The 21559-nt window shown below is 43.9% G+C and overlaps 1 protein-coding gene across 1 annotated transcript; it reads right to left on the reverse strand.

Annotated features, from left to right (window-relative positions):
* Positions 1 to 12353: 12353 nt before the first annotated feature.
* LOC131220367 (auxin-responsive protein SAUR71-like) lies at positions 12354 to 12854 on the reverse strand. The gene has a single exon (XM_058215308.1). The coding sequence runs from the start codon at positions 12823 to 12825 to the stop codon at positions 12388 to 12390; it is 438 nt and encodes a 145-aa protein (XP_058071291.1). The 5' UTR covers positions 12826 to 12854; the 3' UTR covers positions 12354 to 12387.
* Positions 12855 to 21559: the final 8705 nt, after the last annotated feature.

Here is a 21559-nt window from a genome sequence, read left to right on the forward strand (position 1 = left end):
TTTCAGTGAAATTTGATTTAAACATCTGAAGTTATTTACTCTTCAATTTGAACTGATTAGATTGTCCAAAAACGATTAAAGGTTCAATTAGTGGATGTGCCTAATAATTTAGTAATTTTATTTTTCACATATAAATTTAACTTCTTTTTTTTCAAAGTGTATATATATATATATATATATATATATATATATATATATATATATATATATATATATATATATATATATATTTTACTCTTTTAATTAAATATCATTTTTATTATAAATAAATTTAACATTTTTTTTTTACAAAATTTAGTTTTCTTTTTTAAAATATATATATTTTTACAATTTGTCAATTTTTTCACAATTTTGTTTAATTTTTTAAATTTTCTTTTTAAAATATCATTTTTTTATCGAATTTTTTTTTTCAAAATTATCAACATTATTCAAAGTTCTTAATTTTTTTTTTCAAAATCTAAATTTTTATAAAATTACAGTTTTTTTTTCAAAATTTAAAATTTTCTTAAACATTATTAATTATTTTTCTAAGCTTCTTAACTTTTTTTTTCGAAATTCATAATTTTTTTAAGCTTCTTAATTTTTGACCTCAGCATTAGAGACGGTCTTTGACAGAGCTATATGACGGTTTAGGACTGTCTCTAATAGAGACGGTCTTTGACAGTCTCCCATAGAGACAGTCTTTGACAGTCTCTAATAAAGACGGTCTTTGACAGGGCTATAAGACGGCTAAGAACCGTCTCTAATAGAGACGGTCTTTGACAGTCTCATATTACAAGTAAAAGACGGCCTATGACCGTCTCTAATAGAGACGGCCAATGACCGTCTCAGATGACCGCATATAAGACGGTCAAAGACCGTCTCTAATGCGGACGGCCAATGACCGTCTCAGATGACCCATATAAGACGGTCAATGACCGTCTTAAATGATTTGAGGACGTTCAAATTTTGAAGACAATATTAAGGACGGTCAGGGGCCGTCTAAAATTTTAGAGACGGTTTATGGCCGTCTCTAAAGCGTCTTTAAACCAAGCAATTTTAGAGACGGTCCAGGACCGTCTCTAAATCTGTCCTTTTTTTCCATTTTTCACGTAGTGAGGTGGGCGTGCCATGAGCTAAGCTTAGAAATTACCATAAGTGGACGTGACCGGTTACTTCTCTCGCAGATACGCACGATGCGTATAAGATCCTACACGATCCTTGAATTGCGTACGATATCCCCACGATCCGAAAATTCTACTGATTGAGTGAATCATGCTGAGATTAACGGACCTAGACCGTTCGACAGTCAGGTATAAATACAATAAGACCCCATTGCTATAGGGGGGACAGCTGGTATTCTCCCTCTACTTGTCAACTTAGACTCTGATTCCCTTGACCTGACTTAGGCATCGGAGGGTCCCCAGGCTTAGCCAGGGTCTCCTTTGCTCACCCTTTGTGTAGGACCAGGGTTCATTCGAGGAGCACGAAGTGGAGGGTGATCTAGATTTTGTCATCAACAATGAAGTGGAGGGTGATCCAGATTTTGTCATCAACATTTTTTGGCACCGTCTGTGGGAAGCTGATACAAAAGGTCAGGTTCCTATTCTTAAGGATAATGGCTAAAGGGAAGAAGAAAGCGGTAGCTGCCGAACCGGGGCCAAATGAGCAAACTCGTTCCTCCTCACTATTTCATGCAGAATCAGCCCCAGGGCCTTCTTAGCGTTCTCGCAATCGAGCAAGTAAATATCGCGCCATGCAGGGCGAGATACAAGCCCTACATGACGAGGTGAATAGGATGAGGCAACAACAGGAGCCGCCCAACTCAAGAGAATCCTGTTCCTGAAGCAGTCGATCTGGTCGTGGAAACTCACTCTGTGCCGGGAAGTATGAGACTCGAGGTGCCTCAACGCCCTCAGATGTCGGTTTCGGGATAGAGTCCTCTTCCGACCCAAATCCGAGACTCGGCTCGGAACGATGTCACTCGAGCTCCAACCAACGCTTCAGTCACTTAAGCCCTGGTGCCGACAGATCTTTGCCATCGGCTAGAATGGAGGAGGGGAAGGAGAACTCCGGAGATAAAAAACACCCAAGAAATCATAGCAGAAAACAAGGACCCGTAGGAGAAACGGTTCGCGGAGCTCAACGACAAATTCTTAGCCCTGAAAAAGAAACAACAGCCGACATCAGTTTCTACCGCCGTTTAGTCAATGATGGAAGAGACCGAACCTCCCTTCACCTCGGAAATCATGAGCGAGGTGATGCCCCAGAGGTTCCGTATACCTCCCATCATCCAATATTCTGGGTCTGGAGACCCATCCGAGCATGTGGAAGCCTATCACTCATGGATGCAGATCCAAACAGCGACGGATGCCATGATATGCCGGGGGTTCTCGATCACGCTTACAGGTTCCGCTTAGAGTTGATATCGGCAGCTCAAACCAAATTTCATCAGTTCCTTCGCGGAGTTGCCGACTATTCCTTACCCAATTCATAAGTTGTAAGAGAAGTCGAAAGCCCAACACCTATCTGTTCGGTATCAAGCAAGAGCCGAAGGAGTCATTGAAAGACTACATCACCCGTTTTAACAAGGAAGCACTGTTGATAGAAGATTACGACGACAAAATGGGGCTCACTACTGTGTTCAGCGGGTTAAGAGAAGGGAAATTCACTTTCTCCATTAGAAAGAACCCGCCGAAGACGCTGGCTGAACTAGTCGCCCGAGCTAAAAAATACACCAACGCGGAAGAATTCTCCAATGCCCGTAAAAATGTCCAAGTGCTAGAGATGAATGATAAAGGGAAGAGGCCTAGGAATGGGGAAGCCCAGCTATCCAGTAAGGGGACCGACGACCGCGCCCCTCACGATCATCGTTCGAATAGAAGGTCGGAAGAAAATTTTCGTTCCTACACCCCCCTTAACATGTCTACCGAGCAGATTCTACTAGACATCTGAGAAAAAAAATTGCTAAATTGGCCTGTTTGTATGAGGGCCGACCCGGATCACTAAGACAAGCGTAAGTACTACCGGTTCCACCGCGATCACGGCCACAATACGACCGATTGTGTGGATCTCAAGGATAAGATCGAAGCCCTTATTCGGAAGGGACACCTGCGTCGATACACCAAAGAGGGAAAAGCGGCTCGGAAAGAAGGAAGAGAGCGAGAGCAGCCAAATAATATCATGGAAGAGCCCGCTGAAATCCATACCATCTTCGGAGGTTCGTCTGGTGGAGGAGACTCAAATAGGGCGCGGAAAGCCCATTCCTAGAAGCCTAACCTAGAACATCACGTTCATTTAACCGAGCGACCCAGTAAGGAACTCTGCGTCAGCCCATGCACTCTAACCTTCATGGAAGAAGATGCATGTGGAATCCAGCATCCACATGATGATGCCCTAGTGGTTACTATGACCATAGCGAACCATAAGGTATACCGCATTTTGTTTGACACCGGGAGCTCAGCCGACGTGATTTATTCCGAAGCCTTCGAAAGAATGGGAATTTTGAGGTCTCATCTTAAGCCTGTAAAGACCCCACTGCACTGCTTTGCCGGGGAAAGAGTGATCTCCGAAGGAGCAATCTCCCTCCCAGTGACTGAGGGAGAAGGACAACATCAAGTCACACTCATGGTGGACTTCCTAGTTGTCAATGTACCATCAGTACACAACGTCATTCTAAGCAGACCTTCTCTCAACACGATGAGAGCAGTCGTCTCCACGTATCATCTGATGATGAAATTCCCCGCTAAGGGTGAAATAGGCTACCTCCGAGGCGATCAACGAGAAGCTTAGAGATGTTATGCAATGGCAGTAAAGAAAGGTTTAACTAAACAAGCACTCACCATCAATATACTGGACCCCAGAGGGCCTGCGGAAGGTTCGTCCATGGAAGACCTAGAGAAGGTATCGCTGGATGAAGTCGATCCAAGCAGAACCGTTCAACTCGGGATAGCGTTGAACTCTGAACAGAGGCTCGGAATACTAGCCTTCCTACGACAACATAGGGATGTCTTCGCATGGTCCCACCAAGATATGTCTGGAATTTCTCCGGATGTCATAGTGCATAGGCTGAACGTGGATCCGAATCACAGACCTGTCAAGCAAAAGAGAAGGTCGTTCGACGCCGAACGATATTAAGCAATAGCTGACGAGGTCTCTATTTTGCTCGACGCCGGATTCATAGAAGAAGTACATTATCCCGACTGGATCGTGAATGTGGTCCTTGTGAAGAAAGATAATGGGAAGTGGCGGGTCTACGTGGATTACTCAGATCTGAACAAAGCTTGTCCGAAAGATAGTTTTCCGTTGCCTCGGATCAATCAGCTAGTGGACAGTACAGTCGGTCACGAATTACTCTCTTTTCTGGATGCATACTCCAGGTATAACCAGATCACGATGCATCCTTCAGACAGGCAGAAAACTACCTTTGTCACAAATAAAGGACTTTACTGTTACCGGGTCATGCCATTTGGCCTGAAAAATGCTAGGGCCACGTATCAAAGATTGGTTAATCAAATGTTCTCCAAACAGATCGGGCGCACAATGGAAGTGTACATTGATGATATGTTGGTAAAAAGCATTAAGGCAGCCAATCACTTGATGGATCTCGAAGAAATGTTCACCGTCCTCCGAGAATACCAGATGAAGCTGAATCCCATGAAGTGCGCTTTTGGTGTTGGCTCAGAAAAATTCCTTGGGTTTCAAGTCAGTCAGAGAGGCATTGAGGCGAACCCCGATAAGATCAAGGCGCTCCTCAACATGAGTTAACTTCGGACTCTAAAGGAAATACAATGCTTCACAGAGCGAGTCGCGTCGCTCGGACGCTTCATATCCAGATTTACAGATAAATGCCTCCCCTTTTTTCAACAGTTGAGGGGTAATAAGAAGGCAGAGTGGACATCGAAGTGCGAACAAGCCTTCCAACAACTGAAATAGTATCTGGGATCACCACCTTTACTATCCAAACCTGAAGAAGGTGAACCACTGTTCCTCTACCTCGCAGTCTCGGCCTCGGCCGTCAGCTCGGCCCTGATCAGGGAGGTTGGGGGCAAGTAGTACCCTGTATATTATGTGAGCAAGGTTATGGTACCTGCAGAGACGAGATATTCACCCTTGAAAAAGCTGACGCTCAGCCTCATTGTTTCAGCTCGGAGGTTATGTCCATATTTCCAAGCTCATTCTGTAGTTGTGTTGACGGACTCCCCTCTCAGACAAGTTCTTCAGAGGCCCGAGGTGTTAGGTCGGATGACCAAGTGGGCCATCGAACTTGATGAGTTCGACATCCAGTTTCGTCTAAAGGCAGTAATCAAGGGCCAAGCGGTGGCCGACTTCATTGCCAAATTCACCAGTCCGAGCATGGGAGAGATCAATGTGGAGGTCAAAACAAGTCCACATGTCCCCCCCAGGAGACCAAAATGAGGTATCGGACCCAGGATGGGTCCTCTATGTGGACGGGTCATCCAATATCAAAGGGGTCGGCGCCGAAATCATCCTGATCGCGCCTGATTCCACGACTATCCAATATGCGATCAGGTTTGGATTCAAGGCCTCAAACAATGTGGCTGAATACGAGGCTTTGCTAGTCGGACTCAGGCTGGAGGCGAGTCTGGGTGTTCAATCTCTTCAGGTCCGATGCGACTCCCAATTGGTGGTAAACCACATTTGCATTGAGTATGAAGCTAAGGAAACAAGGATATACGCTTATCTTGATGAGGTGAAGAAACTGATCGAAAGATTTTGGAGTTGCACTGTCCGTCAAATTTCGAGAGAGGAAAATTCATGGGACGACGCCTAGCACGGCTCGCCTCGACTGCGGAAGGGAAGATCCCACAAGTCATTCCCATTGAATTCATAGAGCACCCAAGCATCGACAAGGCTGAGAAAAAGGAGGTTAATCTGAGTCATGCCAATCCGAGCTGGATGGACCCGATCTTCAGCTACCTCACGACTGGTGAAGTCCACTCAGATAAGTTGGAAGCCAAGCGACTGAGAGTCTGAGCAGCTCGATATACCGTCCTGAATGGTATCCTATACAAAAAGGGCATTCTCAGCCCTATCTCAGGTGTCTTCGGCCCGATGAGGCTGAATATGTCATTCGAGAGGTTCACGAAGGAATCTGAGGGAACCATTCTGGCAGCTGGGCCTTGGCCCTAAAAATACTCTGATAAGGATATTTTTGGCCGATTGTCAAAGAGGACACTAAAGACTATGTTTAGAAATGTGACAAATGCCAGCATTTTGCACCCGTGCCGAGACAACCCACAAGAAATGACTCTCATGAGCGGTCCCTGGCCATTCGCCTGGTGGGGAATTGACATCATCGGTCCTTTGCCCACAGGGAAAAGACAAGTCAAGTTCACCATTGTTGCGGTCGACTACTTCACCAAGTGGGCCGAGGCCGAGCCTGTCGCCATGATCACAGAACAGAAGGTGATTAACTTTGTCTGGAAAAACATTATCTGCCGGTTCAGAATTCCGTGCACCATCGTATCAAATAATGGCAGGCAATTTGACAATGACAAATTTCGAAGCATGTGTCAAGGACTCGGCATCACAAATGCATACTCTTCTCCTCGACATCCCCAGTCTAATGGACAGGTGGAAGCAGTTAATAAAGTTATCAAGCACCATCTCAAGATAAAGTTGGAGAAAGCGAAAGGCAACTGGGCCGAGGAATTTTCATTTGTTCTCTGGGCCTACAGGACCACGACTTAGTCCTCAACAGGAGAAACTTCGTTCTCACTCTCTTACGGCTCAGAGGCGATGGTGCCAGTCGAAATCGGTCTCCCTACGGCTCGGGTTAAGAATTATCATGAAAATCAGACTCCAAACAGATCGCGGCCAATCTGGATTTGCTCGAAGAAATCAGAGATATCTCAAGGCTTCGAGTCGCAGCTCGTCATTAACAAGTTACACGATTCTACAATTCAAAAGTCAAGACCAGGCAATTCCGACCCGGGAACTTGGTTCTTCGCCGGATATTCCAGAATACCACTGAGCTGGGGGCTAGAACACTCGCGCCTAACTGGGAAGGGCCTTACCGGGTCGTCCGGTAGACCAAACTGGGCTCCAACCACTTAGAAGATCTCGAGAGTCGCCAGCTCCCCTACCCCTGGAATGCCGAACACTTGAAAATTTACTATCCATGACGTCAGGCCTTTAAGGCTCTCAATAAATGTACGCCTCCGAGCGACAGGCCTTTAAGGTTCTTAATAAAGTTCATCTCTTCTTATCCATAAATGAATTATCTACTAAGGAAAAGTGATCTCTCATATGCAGGAGCGGACTCAATGAACAAATCCCTTAAAGAAGGGATTAGTGCATTATCCCATAAAAATTCTACATAGCATCCCCTCTAAGTCAGGGGAAATGCCAAAAAGGTGACCCGACCCCTCCAACATAGGAGTCGGCCCACTGACTAACGAATGAAACAAAACCTCATCGCTAATTGTGGGACGAGCCGACCCCCTATGAGTCCGGACTCAACAAACGGGCCATAAAGGCTTCAAAAACTCTACGAGACGACGTTGGAAGGAGCTGATCGGTTAAAGGGTCGGCTCGGCCGCGTCCTAAAGCAAATCAACCTATCAATGAATCAGTTCGGCACTCAACAATCAACGATCGACATCTAAAAATTAACTACGGAATAACACAACAGAAAAATCGTCATTCATGTGCCCTCTCTAGAGGGTCCAGAATCATCATTCATGAACCTTCATTAGAAGGTCAAAAAGTAACCGAAAAGAAAAGTTTCAACAAGTTCTAGAAGAAAAGAGAAGAAAAGGAAAGGTAAATGGTCCAATCTACGCGGTCGGAGGAGGGGGAGCTTGAGCATTGGGGGTCTGATCCAGGCTGACATCCTCAGCAGGCACCTCTCCAACATCTTTGGGCATCAAAGGTTCGAGGGTAAGGTCCGGATACAGATCCTGGACCGCCTCAATGCAATCATTGAAGCCGCGGTTGTAAAACTTGGCAACTTTGGCGTCCCTTTCCTTTGAAGTTTTGAAGGCATCTATCGCTGCAGCCACCGCCGCAGTCAGAGAAGCCTTGTCCTTAGCCCGTTGAGTTTCTCTCGCCTGAGAGACAGCTCAGATCTGCTCTTCTGCCGCCTTAGCCTTACCCCGCTCTAGGACTTCACCTACTCTAGTAATCGCCTTAGCCAATGAATCCACATGAGCCCTAGCTTGTGCCAGATCAGCCTCCGCCGCACCGCAACGGGCCTCGAGATACTCATGACCCCTTGCAGATGGAGCTCCATAGCCTGCCCATCCCACTCTCTAGCCTTCCCTTCCTCAAGCAGCCGATGCAGCTTGCCCTGCTTAAGGCGGAGGAAATTGGCTTCATCCCACAAGATTCCCACTTCGGTCTTAAGGGCCTCCACCTCGGCCTCTCTCTTTTCCAACTCCCGCGCCTTCTCCCGAGCTGAAAGGAGCTTTGGGAAAGAGTGAATGAAAATAGAGAAATAAATATACGGGTGTAAAAGAAATGGAAACTAAGAAGCAGAAAGGCGACGGAAAATACCATGTAAAAAATTGAAGCTATGTCATATAAAAAAGAGTTATCCGATCTGTCGAGAAGGCGGGCTATATCCTCCTCTGGGACATGTTTGGTAGCCTAAGGTATCAGGCAAGACAGGTGGTAGCCCGGTTCAAACCTTTTGCCGCTTGTCCCCACCTAGGCCGAGCCCATGGCTTCCTTAACTCCGGTCTGATTGCCTGCTGAGACTTGGACCTCGGCCCTAAGATCATTCCCGTCATCGGGAGGAGAAAGCATGTCGTCAGCTATTCGGATAGCCTCCTCCCGCTCGGAGGAAGAAGGGATAGCAATACAAGGCTTGGGGGCTAGAAGAGGAACCTCCACTGCAGGGGGGTTGCGGTAGGTGGAGGTGGAAGGGAAGTTATAGTCGCTGGAGTAGGGACAATGATTGCTGGAACTTGGGGCCCAGCAGACGTTGCGACTGGTGTCGCAGCAGGAATTGGAGCAGTAGCCGGAGCTGCAAAAATGAGAGCGGGGCCAGAAAGTGGAACGACCTGCCTCTTCCGAGCGGTGGTCTTCGATCGGGGCTCGGCTCGCAACATTTCTTCAGCTATCGGAGCGGCTTTCCTCCTCCGAGAACCAGATGCCTCTGTCATACTTATCAAAAGCAACGGGTTAAATAATCAGGTCTGAGAGTTCAATCCCTGCCAAAAAAACTTAGTGAAAGACGTCGAAAGAGGTTGGGACTTGCACAGCCCGCACCAATGAAGGTTGGTGGTGGTGATTAGGTCCGACCAGGAACGGAGTTCTCCCGATCGCGCCCTGGCCTTAGCTATGTGGCTCTTCTGGGCCGAATCAAGGAGAGGTGTGCCCCTTGGAAAATCTACAAAGATAAATATAGCTTCAGTCTGACCACCGTAATAAAGAAAGAGTATGAAGAAAGGAGGAAATAATTAGTCCGACCTGGTTTTAAAAATCAGATGGGAACCCATGTTGTCAAGGTTCTGAGCTCAGTCACTAGCGCCTTCCATTCACCCGCAGCCCAGAACCATTTATTCTTCTAGTCTTTATTGGAGGACGGAAGATTCATCATGAGCCCCGACCCCTTATTGCCTCGAGTCGCAAAGTAGTACCATAGTTCCTACTGTCGTGCTTGACCAGGTACAAACTTATCAACTCCTCAGGGTCAGCTTCGAGTTCCCAACTTAACGCTAGATAATATAAGAAGAAATTAGCACCCTCCAAGCATTGAGGGTGAATTGCCCGGGAGTTAAGCCAAGGTAGGCTGTCACGGCTCTAATGAAGGGATGCAGAGGAAGTCAGAGCCTGCATTGCAGCGCACAGAGGAAAATGGCAACCTCTCCCTCAGCAGGCACACCAGTGGTGTCGAGGGGCCCTGGGGCTCTTATTTGGATGGATTCGGGGATTTGAAACTCCGAGCGGATCCATTCCATCTGAGACTCAGAGAGCACGAAACCTCCTGGGACTACCTCAGAGGCCCACCCACTTGCCGACATCCATGTGGCCTCGGTAGTTGTAACCCGAGGGGCTCGGGCAGCCTTCTTAACAACCCTTCGAGTTCGAGACCCTACTTCTTTCAGTCTTCGGGGCGGAGGGAATAGGGGTACAGCTTCATAGGGACCTTCGGAGGCCCCTCCCCTATCATCAGAACTTTCCGACTCGGAATCGTAATCATAATCCCGAACGGTCTCCAGGTCGGACGACATCTTAAAAGGAAGGTACACAAAGAAGCACAAGGTATGCAAAGAAGCACAAGGAAGGTACACAAAGAAGCACAAGGAAGGAGACTCACCGGACGATCACCAGGAATCGCTTTTTCCGAAAATGCCTGATCGATCGGAATCACCTGTCAGAAAACCTTGACTGGTCGGAATCGTCCTTGCCGAAAATCGCCTCCTCCGGTAACAACTCAAACACAAAGCGCAGGAGAAAAACAGAGGTCTCCAAAGGAGGCTTATATAGACCTTACCAAATCTCTGCATTAATGATAAGAAATGATGGCTGCAGCCGAATCGTCGTTAGCCGACTTCCGAGCTTACGTGGCCACACACTATTAGCCCAGGCTCTGTCGAGCAGTACGTCTCTGACATCGAGTAGCATGCTCCGGATAAACGAAACGATGCCCGAGCAATGAAAGCTCCGTCCGAAACACTGATCAGGGTGTACGTGGTGATATGCCATAGGCAGACGACGATTCGAGATCTTAACCGTTGCCACGCAGCCACTGAATATTGGCCTGTGGGCTGAAAATCCTGAGGGCACGTTGCTTCAAAATTTCGAAATCAGGATAATATCGGCACGCATGGAAGATTCAGCAGACGAGGCGGTTGATCTTCCGAATGCTTACTCTCTGAGTCCGTAACCGACCTCGAAGAGTAAGGGGCGTCTGTTATAAGAAGATCCGAGCCCTTTATAATCCCGAGGGCTAACGTCATGTTGACCCGATCGGGCGGACGACTACCAGCTCGGCTCGGACTATAAATGCGGACACTGTTCGACAAAGGCTTCTGACCACTCTGATTAAGACCTTATCCGCCAGAAGGTCCGAGCCAAGGCCGGATCCCCAGGTGGGCGTGCCATGAGCTAAGCTTAGAAACTACCATAAGTGGACGTGACAAGTTACTTCTCTCGCAGACACGCACGATGCGCATAAGATCCTACACGATCCTTGAATTGCGTACAATATCCCCACGATCCGAAAATCCTACTGATTGAGTGAATTGTGCTGAGATTAACGGACCTAGACCGTTCGACAGTCAGGTATAAATACAATAAGACCCTATTGCTACAGGGGGGACAACTGGTATTCTCCCTCTACTTGTCAACTTAGACCCTGATTCCCTTGACCTGACTTAGGCATCGGATGGTCCTCAGGCTTAGACAGGGTCTCCTTTGCTCACCCTCTGTGTAGGATCAGGGTTCATTTGAGGAGCACGAAGTGGAGGGTGATCTAGATTTTGTCATCAACAACGAAGTGGAGGGTGATCCAGATTTTGTCATCAACAATGAATATTCCTTTACCTTTGCCTAATATATATATATATATTTTGTGGAGTTTCGCCTTACAAAGTGTTAAAGTTCCTTGATAACTGATAATTAGGCGGTTCCAACACAGGTTGGTCAGCCCCATAAAATTATATCTAAAAACACCTAATATTTTGGATGGGATGAGTAAACTAAGTTTTGGAATATTGTGATTTCTTGATAATTCATCCATCCCAATGAGGGGGTGGCTGACAGTGAAGAGTGAACTGACAGTGGGTGTACTAACAAGCTAACATTTTTTTAAACTCCCGGGTGGTAGACTCCCAGGAGTTTCAACTCCCGGTCAAGGGTTCGAGTGCCCATAGGTGGTGAAATTCGACTAGCGTGAGTGTGTGGGGTGTATTTGCGTGTGTCAAAAAAAAAAAAAAAAAAAAGCTAACATTTTTTGAAAAATAAATAAATAAATCATCCCAACGAGGTACATCAGATACATGGATCGGATGGGTTGGAAACGCCAGTGTAATCCTACACAAAAATAGCAGTGGGCATCCCATCTAACTCTTTCCTTGGGTGTGGCCTACCCGAGTTCTCCATCATCATGATTCTTAGTATCCATGGTGAATTCCACACACGTAGCTGTTGGTGCACCGCAGAGTACGTTAGGCTAGTGCAGTTATAATTTCTACTTTTCGTTCTCATGCATAAGCAAAATACTTTTTTTCTATTTTTTTATTCTTTTTTACTTTCAAAATCACTCCTTCCCATTCTATGACTCTCTTCCAATTCAACTCTCAATAATATTTACAAATCCCTCAAGAATTACAAATGAATAAGGAATATATATATATATATATATATATATATATATATATACACACACACACACACAAAATCTCAAAAATACACTTTGTTTTAGAGAAACTTCAACTAAGAAAACAGCTCTTCGGAGATCTCATCAATGAGTCCATCTCCACCGTTCAAAGCTTCCAAGATCCGCTCGAAGACAAAGACCGGACACGGAATCTTCAAGATACCCTTCTGCTCGTACCCGTACTCTTGAGCCGATCTCTTCAGCAACTCCACGAAAACCGGCCGGTTCAGCAACTCGGCACTGAGCACGAATCGCTCCATCTCTTCGCCTACGTAAACAGGCAGGTGCCCCTTCCGGATGAAGAAGGACCCGATTCGGTTTTTTCGGGTCTTGGCGGGTGGTCTTGGGGTTGGGGAGTCGGGTCTGAGGGGTCTGTAGTGGTTAGACGAGTCTACGATTCGGGCGAGTCGGCGGATGAGTTTCTTCATGTTGAGAGAGAGAGAGATAGATGGGTTTTGAGAGAGGGAGAGGTATGGGTTTTGAGAGAGAAGCATGGAGAATTAGGAGCCGTGTATGGTATTTATAGAGAATTATTGGGGACGCGGTCTGCCTGCGAATGCCTTCCACATGAACTGACTACATAAAGCTAGGTGGGGCCCTGTTATGGAATTCCTGGTCGATTCAGTCAACACGTGCGCGATGACCTGTTCTCCTTTGCTGTGGAATTTTTGAAAATAAAAAGTAATTAACACATGGGATTCACTTCAAAGGGAATCCTATCCTCTAGCTTCTTAACAAGGAAAAGATGCGGAGTTTTCAGTTACGTACCCCGTATAACCCGAAATAGATTGTGTACGACTCGGTTTGGAAAATAATCCATCCATTCAGGGGATCCTGTGGGGCCCACCATAATGTTTCTGTTTATCCACGTCGTCCGTCCATTTTCTCAGATCATTTTAACGTATTATTCCAAAAATGATAAAGATCCAACAGTCAAATGACTCTTGCATTTAATGCAAACCAAGCTCATTATTTGGTGTGATCCTCTTGAGCGTTGGATCTGCCTCGTTTATGGGCTTATGCTTTAAAATGATATCACAAATTGGATGAATAACGTGGATAAACAGATACATCAGGGGGGCCTCACAGGAGCCACATATTATTGTCGGAGCGGAATGCGGGCCATCTAACCACCCTCCCAACTATACAAACCATAACACCAAAAACCCTTAGGGCCGGTTTGGGAGCATGGATTTGAAATTCTCCTACTGTGTTTGGCAACTTGGATTGGGAATTAACTTTAATCTAAAAGTAAATCCTCCTATTGTGTTTGGCAACTAGATTGGGAATTAACTTTAATCCAAAAGTAGCTATGCATGGTATATTAAAGGAGTTGAATTTAATTTCTAAATCAACTTTAATATCTCTAATCAGTTAAATGTAATGTTTAACACAATGGTTGCAATAAGCCTGTTGAAATATTCTCTTTGTGTCTTGGATGGGCCACAAGCACAAAATTATGTCCGAGTGACTAACGAATGATTTTTAACCATTGATTTACATGGACAATGTTTGGACGGTGTTGATAATCATATTAAAGTAATTATAGTTATGCAATTGATATTCTAATTGTTTTGAGACATCATTAGTGGGCCATGTGCCTAATAGAATAATAGGTCAGTGACATACATGTTACACATGCAACTCTTAGAAGGATTAGTAACCCCTAATTACTCTATGGTGCCAAATAACCAGGGGATTTGAAATCTCCTCAAATCCCCCCAAATCCAAGATGCCAAACGACCCCTTAAAAATTGATAGACGTATATACAAGCAGTACGACTGTAGGTGGTGTGAGCAACACCACCTAATCCGTCCATGATATATAAGCAAGCATGTATTCTGAGGAGAATGTATAGTATGTCTGCAGTTTCACTTTGCAAAAATGGGGCTCATAATTCTGTAATTCATGTGATGGGGCTCACTGCATTTGGCTGATATGGCAAATCAGAACCTTTCAATTGGAGGCCTACATATAGATGGTTAAGAAACACAAAACAAAGTCTTCAATTCAATTGAAGAAAGGTGGAAGATTTGGATCCATTCTAACTTATATAATTTTCTTACCAAGCTGGCAAACGTACTTTAAAAGGGCCGTTATAGTAAAGATTGATAGATTGTGCGGCCCATAATAATACCGAATCAAAAGGTATGGCTCACCTTTGTAGGACTGTATCTGTACCCGTTCCTTACATCAGCCTGTGATCAACCTGACTTTTTTGATGAATGGATTGTATTTTAGAGACGCTGTCACATGTAATGGAAACATGTAGTTTATTGTCACAACACGTGTTGCCGTACATATGTACGACGTGGAAGTGATGTACCTTGTCAGGTGTTTTACCTATAAACTATCCTAATTACACACATGAAGAATCCTGTCAGGTCCATTTTGAAATTGAAACAATTGCAATGAAAAAAATACTAAATAAAATGAATAAATAACGAATGAATGCTGTGATTTCTCGGTAATTCGGATAAGATGAATGGATTGGGTGGCATAGAAACACCACGGTGTTTCCTGCACCAAGATGGTCATGATTTTTGGTGTCAACGGTGAAAATGGGGCAGCGCACCTAACATACGGTATGGATCTCGTGAAAATTTCACCCACGTGATTGGCGTAGATATAATTTCTTAAATAAACGTACTTTTCATTCTCATGTATTACCAAAATCGTTCTTTTAACCTTCAAAATTCAAGTTTACATTCTACTTCTCAAAAATATTTACGAATTAGACATCAATATTTACAATCGAAATGTTCTTCTTCTCAAGAATATTTACAAATTCCCAAAGAATATTAAAAAATGAATAAAGACCAAAAAGTGAAATCCTATCAGAGAACAGGTCTGTGGAGATCTCGTCCACGAGTCCATTTCCACCGTTAAAAGCCTCCAAGATCCGCTCGAAGACAGAGACCCGACACGGAATCTTCAAGACGCCCTTCTGGTCGTACCCATACTCCTGAGCCGATCTCTTCAGCAGCTCCACGAAAACCGGCCGGTTCAGTAACTCGGCGCTGACCACGAACCGCTTCATCTCTTTCGCCTACGTAAACAGGCAGTTGCCCCTTCGGGTTGACGATGGACCCGATTCGGTTTTTTCGGGTCTCGGTGGTTGGTCGTGGGGTTGGGGAGTCGGGTCTAAGGGGTGTGTAGCGGGTGGACGAGTCTACTATTCGGGCAAGTCGGCGGATGAGTTTCTTCATTTAGAGAGAGAGAGAGAGAGAGAGAGAGAGAGAGAGAGAGAGGGGTGGGTTTTGAGAGAGTGAGGTATGGCGAGCATGCTATTTATACGGGAAATCTTGCGGACGCGGTTTGCGTGACGCGGACGAAAGCCTTTCGGAGGAGCTTCCTTTGACAGGAAAGCCAGGTGGGTGGTCCCAACGTTATGTTAGTGAGATATCCGCACCGTCAATCTGCTTTTTTTCCCAGATGATGTGAGGATGTGGGCCAAAAAATGAGGCCGTTGAAACCTTCCTGGGATCTACTTGATATTTATATACCATCCATACTGTTCATAAGGTCATTTCTAATGGATGAACTGAAAATACAAATATTATAGTTTGATCAAAAATTTCTGTGACCCCACAAATGTTTCAACGGTGGAGGTTGAATACGCACTGTTTCTATCGTGCGGCTCACTTGAGTTTTGGATCTGCCTCATTTTTTTAGCCCATTTCCAAACATGATCGGGCTAAACGGATGAACATTGTGGATATCTCGTAAACAACACGGTGGGTCCCACCTATCTTCCTATGCAGGAAGCAGTTGCACCAGTCTTTGGCGGGCAATCCACGTCCCCGTTTTCGTAAACGTGGCTAGTTGACGGTGCACTGTGGGCCCTGCAATAATATCCAAGCGATTAATTTTGGATGATTATTTTTAGGCATGAGCCTGAAAATAAGCATTTTCAAATCTCAAGTGGTCCACACCGTTGGAAAACAAAATAAAAAACATTTTAAGGCTCTAATGTTTATTAGCCATCCAATTGATTAAATCACGAATGGATGAAGGAAAGCACAAATGTAAGCTTGTTCCAAAACTGTTGTTTTTTTTTGTTTTTTTTTTTTTTGTAGAATTCGCATTTGATAGGAAAATTTTAAACTTCCTGCTGGTGCAAGAAATCCTACAATCCGTTGGATGGCAAAATTGGTATTCTGGTCTCTGGATAGAAATTATTAAACACTGCAAAAATAAATGATAGAATAGAAACGGTTGTTAATCCCATAAAGTTTTTAGTAGTATATATATAGAGGTGGGCATTGAGTGGAGTCAGATCATATTAGGTCCAACTCAACTCGATCTAATTTTTGCAAGTACCTGACCCGTATTCGATCCAATTCGGGACCGAGTCCAGCAGGGCTGACTCGATCCGAACCGATTCCTTGTTGGCTTGACATGAATCGAGTCCGACTCGGTCAGGGAAATCGAGTCGGATCGAGTTGAGTCTATTTGGTCGATTTGGACTGGGCAGAGTCAAGCCAAGCCGGAGACTCTAGTGCTAGAAAGGAAATATGAGGAAAATCGGGAGAAAAAGGAGGAGAGGAAGAAGGAGAGGAGGGAAATCAGAGAGAGAAAGAGGGAGAGAAAGGAGGAGAGAAAGGAGGGAATGAGATGAAGTCGGCTCGAGCTGTGGTGTTGCACAAGTTCATCTGGCGGCACCGGCTTGGGTAGGATTAGAGTTTGGATAGAAGAAGGGTAAAGGTTGAAAAAAGAGAGCAAAATCAAACTTTATACTACCCAATTGATTCGGTCCGATCAGACCGGATCGGATCGGATCGAATTGCTACATGACCCGAACTCGACTCGGTTTGGCATCAGATCTAATTGGGTCTACTTGATCTGACTTGACCCTGGCTTTCGGTTCGGGTTGGATCGGATCCGACCGGTTCGATCAAGTCGGATCCTGTCCACCTCTAGTAGTATAGGCTGCAATCACCCTTGTTTCCTGGTGTGGTCTACCTGAGATTTTGATTTGCCTTATTTTTGAAGTCATGCCTCAAAATGAGCAGAAAAATGAATGGAGTAGAAAAAAACACTTATATCACATAGCACCGTCCAGTAGAGGAAATCGCACTGGGTATGAGTGCCCTCTTATCCTAATGCCTAAACTCTAATAGGCCCACAGTGATTGCATGTGGTTTATTCACGCCTTCCATAATTTTTTTCCATATCATTTTAGGAGTTGAGCCCAAAACTGAATTATATTCAAAGCTCAAGTGGACCATTCTATAGGAAACAGTGGAAGTATATCCAAAGCTCAATTGCCTTGGCATTCCAGAATCTCGCCCCCTACCTTGCGGCACTCTATCATTAAATGGGGCAGACCGGTTAACCCCTGAGTTAAACTTAGGGCCCGTTTGGCCGGGCGGATCGGAAGGGATTGGATGGTATTGGAAGGGATTAGAAGTTAAATCCTGGGATTGGCTAGGCGTGCCAAACAGACTGGATGATCTGATCTCGGGATATAGCAATCCCCTGGATCTTAAGACAATCTACTGACAATATCATCATTACCTTTAAATCTCATCCAATCCACCCTAATCCGTTCAAATTTGCTTGGGATGTGTTTGGTTCAGGGGATTGAAAGGGATGGGATGGTTTAATCCTGGGATGGGCCCGGCGTGCCAAACAGACTCGATATAGCAATCCCATGGATCTTAAGACAATCCACTGACAATACCATCATTACCTTGAAATCCATGCCATCCACCCTAATACCGTTCAATCCCTTCCAATCCACCCGGCCAAACGGGCCCGTAACGTTGATGGGTCGGCCCAGGGTAACTTGGACCCTTCTAGTGGTGGCAGCATTTGTAGAAGATAAGACGGTAGTATGATTTTTGCATTTTTGAATGGTTACGGGGAAGGCACCAATAATTCTGCAGAATTCTCGGCTCTTCTCGAGGGCCTTACTTATTGTGTTCAACTGGGTCTGCGTCAGGTGATGGTGGAATAGGATTCAATTATGGTGGTGGAGCTTGTTAATGGGTCTTATAATGGAGGTTGGAAATGGCAGCACTAGATTGGCCGCATCCATAAGCTCCTCAGTCTTGGATCTTTTCAGTTGTCTCATATTTTCAGAGAGAGGCCTGGCCGATGGCCTGGCCAAGGAGGGGGGTAGATCTCAAATTAGTTGTTTTTACACAACCTTACAGGATCTTCCCCGGGGGGTTAGAGGTAGGGTAGCTTTAGACCCCTATGGCATCGGTGCAATAAGAAGGGCTGTTCATGTATAGCTTTTTTTGTTTCCTCAGGATAGGCTCCCATTGTGGCTTTTGAGACCTTTGGGTTTCCTGAAGTACAGCAATGTAATCACCCTTTTGATATGAAGTACAGCTTTGAAAAAAAAAAACAGTGGAAGTATTGATCACCACCGTTGAAATATTTCTAAGACTCACATTAATATTTATTTGTTAACCAACTGTTGATAAGATAACACATACATGGATGAAGGAAAAGCACAAATATTACCGTGATCTAAAACTTCTGTGGCTCTAATAACTTTTCAACGGTAGACTTTCAATTAACACTGTTTTCAATAGTGTGGTCCACTTGAGATTTGGATATACTTAATTTTCAATTTAAAGCCCTAAAATTACCTGGTAAAATAAATGGAAGGAGTGGATAAAATGCACGAATGACAGTGGCCCCACATAGTTACTCAGTACGCAATCCGCTTCCCCATAGAGAGTATGACGGTGTCAGTAGGCAAAGCGCGTCCAATTATTGGGTCCTGCTCTCATTCCCTGCATTCTGCGAAGGAGCCTGGTTGAGCTGGCCATTGAGGGAAGCTGGCTGAGTCATGTTGACTGTGGTCCAGTTTTCTGCTCAGGAGACTGGTTTTGCGTAGACAGGGATTGGATCGAGTAAGCTCTCTCCTGACTTCGTGGACCGATTTGGTACTCTCCATCAGATGGATATTAATAAGAGGCACAGGGTGGGAGCTTGTCAGAGTCGTTTTGGCTACTGGATTGGATCTCTCAATTGAACTCACGGTGGGGACAGCTGCTGTAGTTATTCTATTCTCAGAGGAGTTGGAAATAAAGGAAGACTGATAATCTTGCTCACAGGAAACACATTTTAGATACCATAGAAATGTCAAACCTTTGCATTGCCACATCAACCAGGACCGCCTTGTGCTTAATTTTCCACGGAAAGGTCGTAATCTGGAGAGGGACAAACTTGTTCCATGCCCATTTAGCTTAGTGGAGCATCGGCCTACAAACGCGGATCACATTCCAAACTGATTTGAACAAAAAATGTCGAGGAACTATGGAAGCATATAGAGATGAATCAAGCAAAGTACTACCAATCGCACAAATAAGTCCAAATACAAACTTCTTGTAATATACGTCCAATCATGTATGAAGATAGATACTTTTCTATTTTCAATTGTAGCTTTTCCACTATTAATTTTTATACAAGATTTTTCATTGCTCCTGACATCGATGATCAAATTATATACTTTTTGGTTTATTGTGCACATCGCTCGAAAGATGTTGTGCCGCTGCAAATCTATCTCTACCTTGCATGCATAACTGTTTTCTCATAATTAAAGTCGTGTCTTGCGATTCACCGTTATTGGGTGGTGGCTTGCGATTCATTACCAATGTCGCACCACGAATATGATGATCGCAAGCTCCATTGTCGATCCCATATTACTTGTTATTACGAACATGGACTTGTCCTAAGACTTTCATCAAATGGTTGATCGCTGCTTACAGTCCTTTCAAGGCTTGTCGATTCTCTTGATGGAAAGCTTCAAATGCCGCCGTTATTATAAGATTATTCTCTTAAGCACCATTCATGAGGTCACCTTTATTAGATGCTATCATCTAGAGAAAAAGTTTCACTCTGATATCGACTGACACATGGAAGAGCGTAAAAGGGATAATGAGAAAGATCACTGTTTTTCTTGAGTGATTAAAACCTTGAATCCATAAGAAAAAAATAAAAAATAAAAAATTTATTAATTAATAATTATCTAATGTGTATCTATATATTTCAATTATACCATTAATAAAGAAAAAATAAATCAAAATTCATAATTATCAAAAATAACAAAATTCTAACTCTAATAAAAGTCTCCAATAAAATTTGTCTAAAGCCTAATTATTATAAAAATAAGAATTTTAAATAAACTTTTGCTAGAATAGTTCTATCATGATTACAAGTTTTTTTTTTTTTTTTTTTTTTTTTTTTTTTTTTTTTTTTTAATTAGAAAATCTAAAATTCTAAAAATAAAATTATGAAAATAAAAAATATTAAAAGTAGTAATTTTTTTCAAAATTTTCTATTTTAAACTGAAAGTGCGCATTTTCTTATTAAACAGGCAAACACAAGCCCATTTGTAACTCAGTTCACTCTAAATGACCTGTTACATTAAAGTTTAAAAGATTGTGCGTAAGTTTGATAGATCTCGCGTCCCATTCGAATATTTGAATCAAAAGTTAGATTGTGCGTCCCATTCCAATATTTGAATCAAAAGTTACGACTAATTTATAATTTACATTTTAGTATAACTATCTTAGGAATTGTTAGGAATGTATATGTGCCAGCTGATCCTTACATCAGCCTCTAATTAACCTGATTTTTGATGAATGGATGGTATCCTGGACATGCTATCACTTGTAGCGGCTACGTTAGCTTTATTGTTACAACACGTGCGTGCTTTACTGAGAATCACGGACAAGGTAGATCACTTCCACATCATACATATGCCAACATGTCACGTTGGCATGAGATCTGATCCGTTCATCAGAGATGTAACAAAAATGCACATGCTATCCAAGAAGAATCCCGTCATTTCCATGTTGAAATTGAAACAATAGCAATGAGAAAATACTAAATAAAATTAATAAATCATTGCTTATCCTTGATAACAGATAATCAGGTTGGTTCAACACTCAGGTAGGCCACCCCATAAAATCACGAAGGAATGCAGTGATTTTTCAGTAATTCTTTCATCCAGACGAAGTCAGGATAAGATAAATGGATTGAGTGGCATAGAAACACGACGGTGTCCCCTACACCAGGATGGTCATGATTCTTGGTATCAACGGTGAAAATAGGGCATCGTACCTAATATATACGGTAGGGATCTTATGAAAATTCTAACCACGTGATTGGTGTGGCATAATATCTTAAAACAATTTCATGCATTACCAAAATTCTTCTTTTAACCTTCGAATTTCAAGTTTACCATTCTATTTCTCAAAAAT

This window comes from Magnolia sinica, chromosome 12, assembly GCF_029962835.1.
Source record: "Magnolia sinica isolate HGM2019 chromosome 12, MsV1, whole genome shotgun sequence".
In the NCBI taxonomy this organism is placed as follows: Eukaryota; Viridiplantae; Streptophyta; class Magnoliopsida; order Magnoliales; family Magnoliaceae; genus Magnolia; species Magnolia sinica.

Excerpts from the sequence above, each read along its gene's own strand:
- LOC131220367 (XM_058215308.1), bottom strand. The coding sequence starts at position 12,825 with ATGCTTCTCTCTCAAAACCCATACCTCTCCCTCTCTCAAAACCCATCT.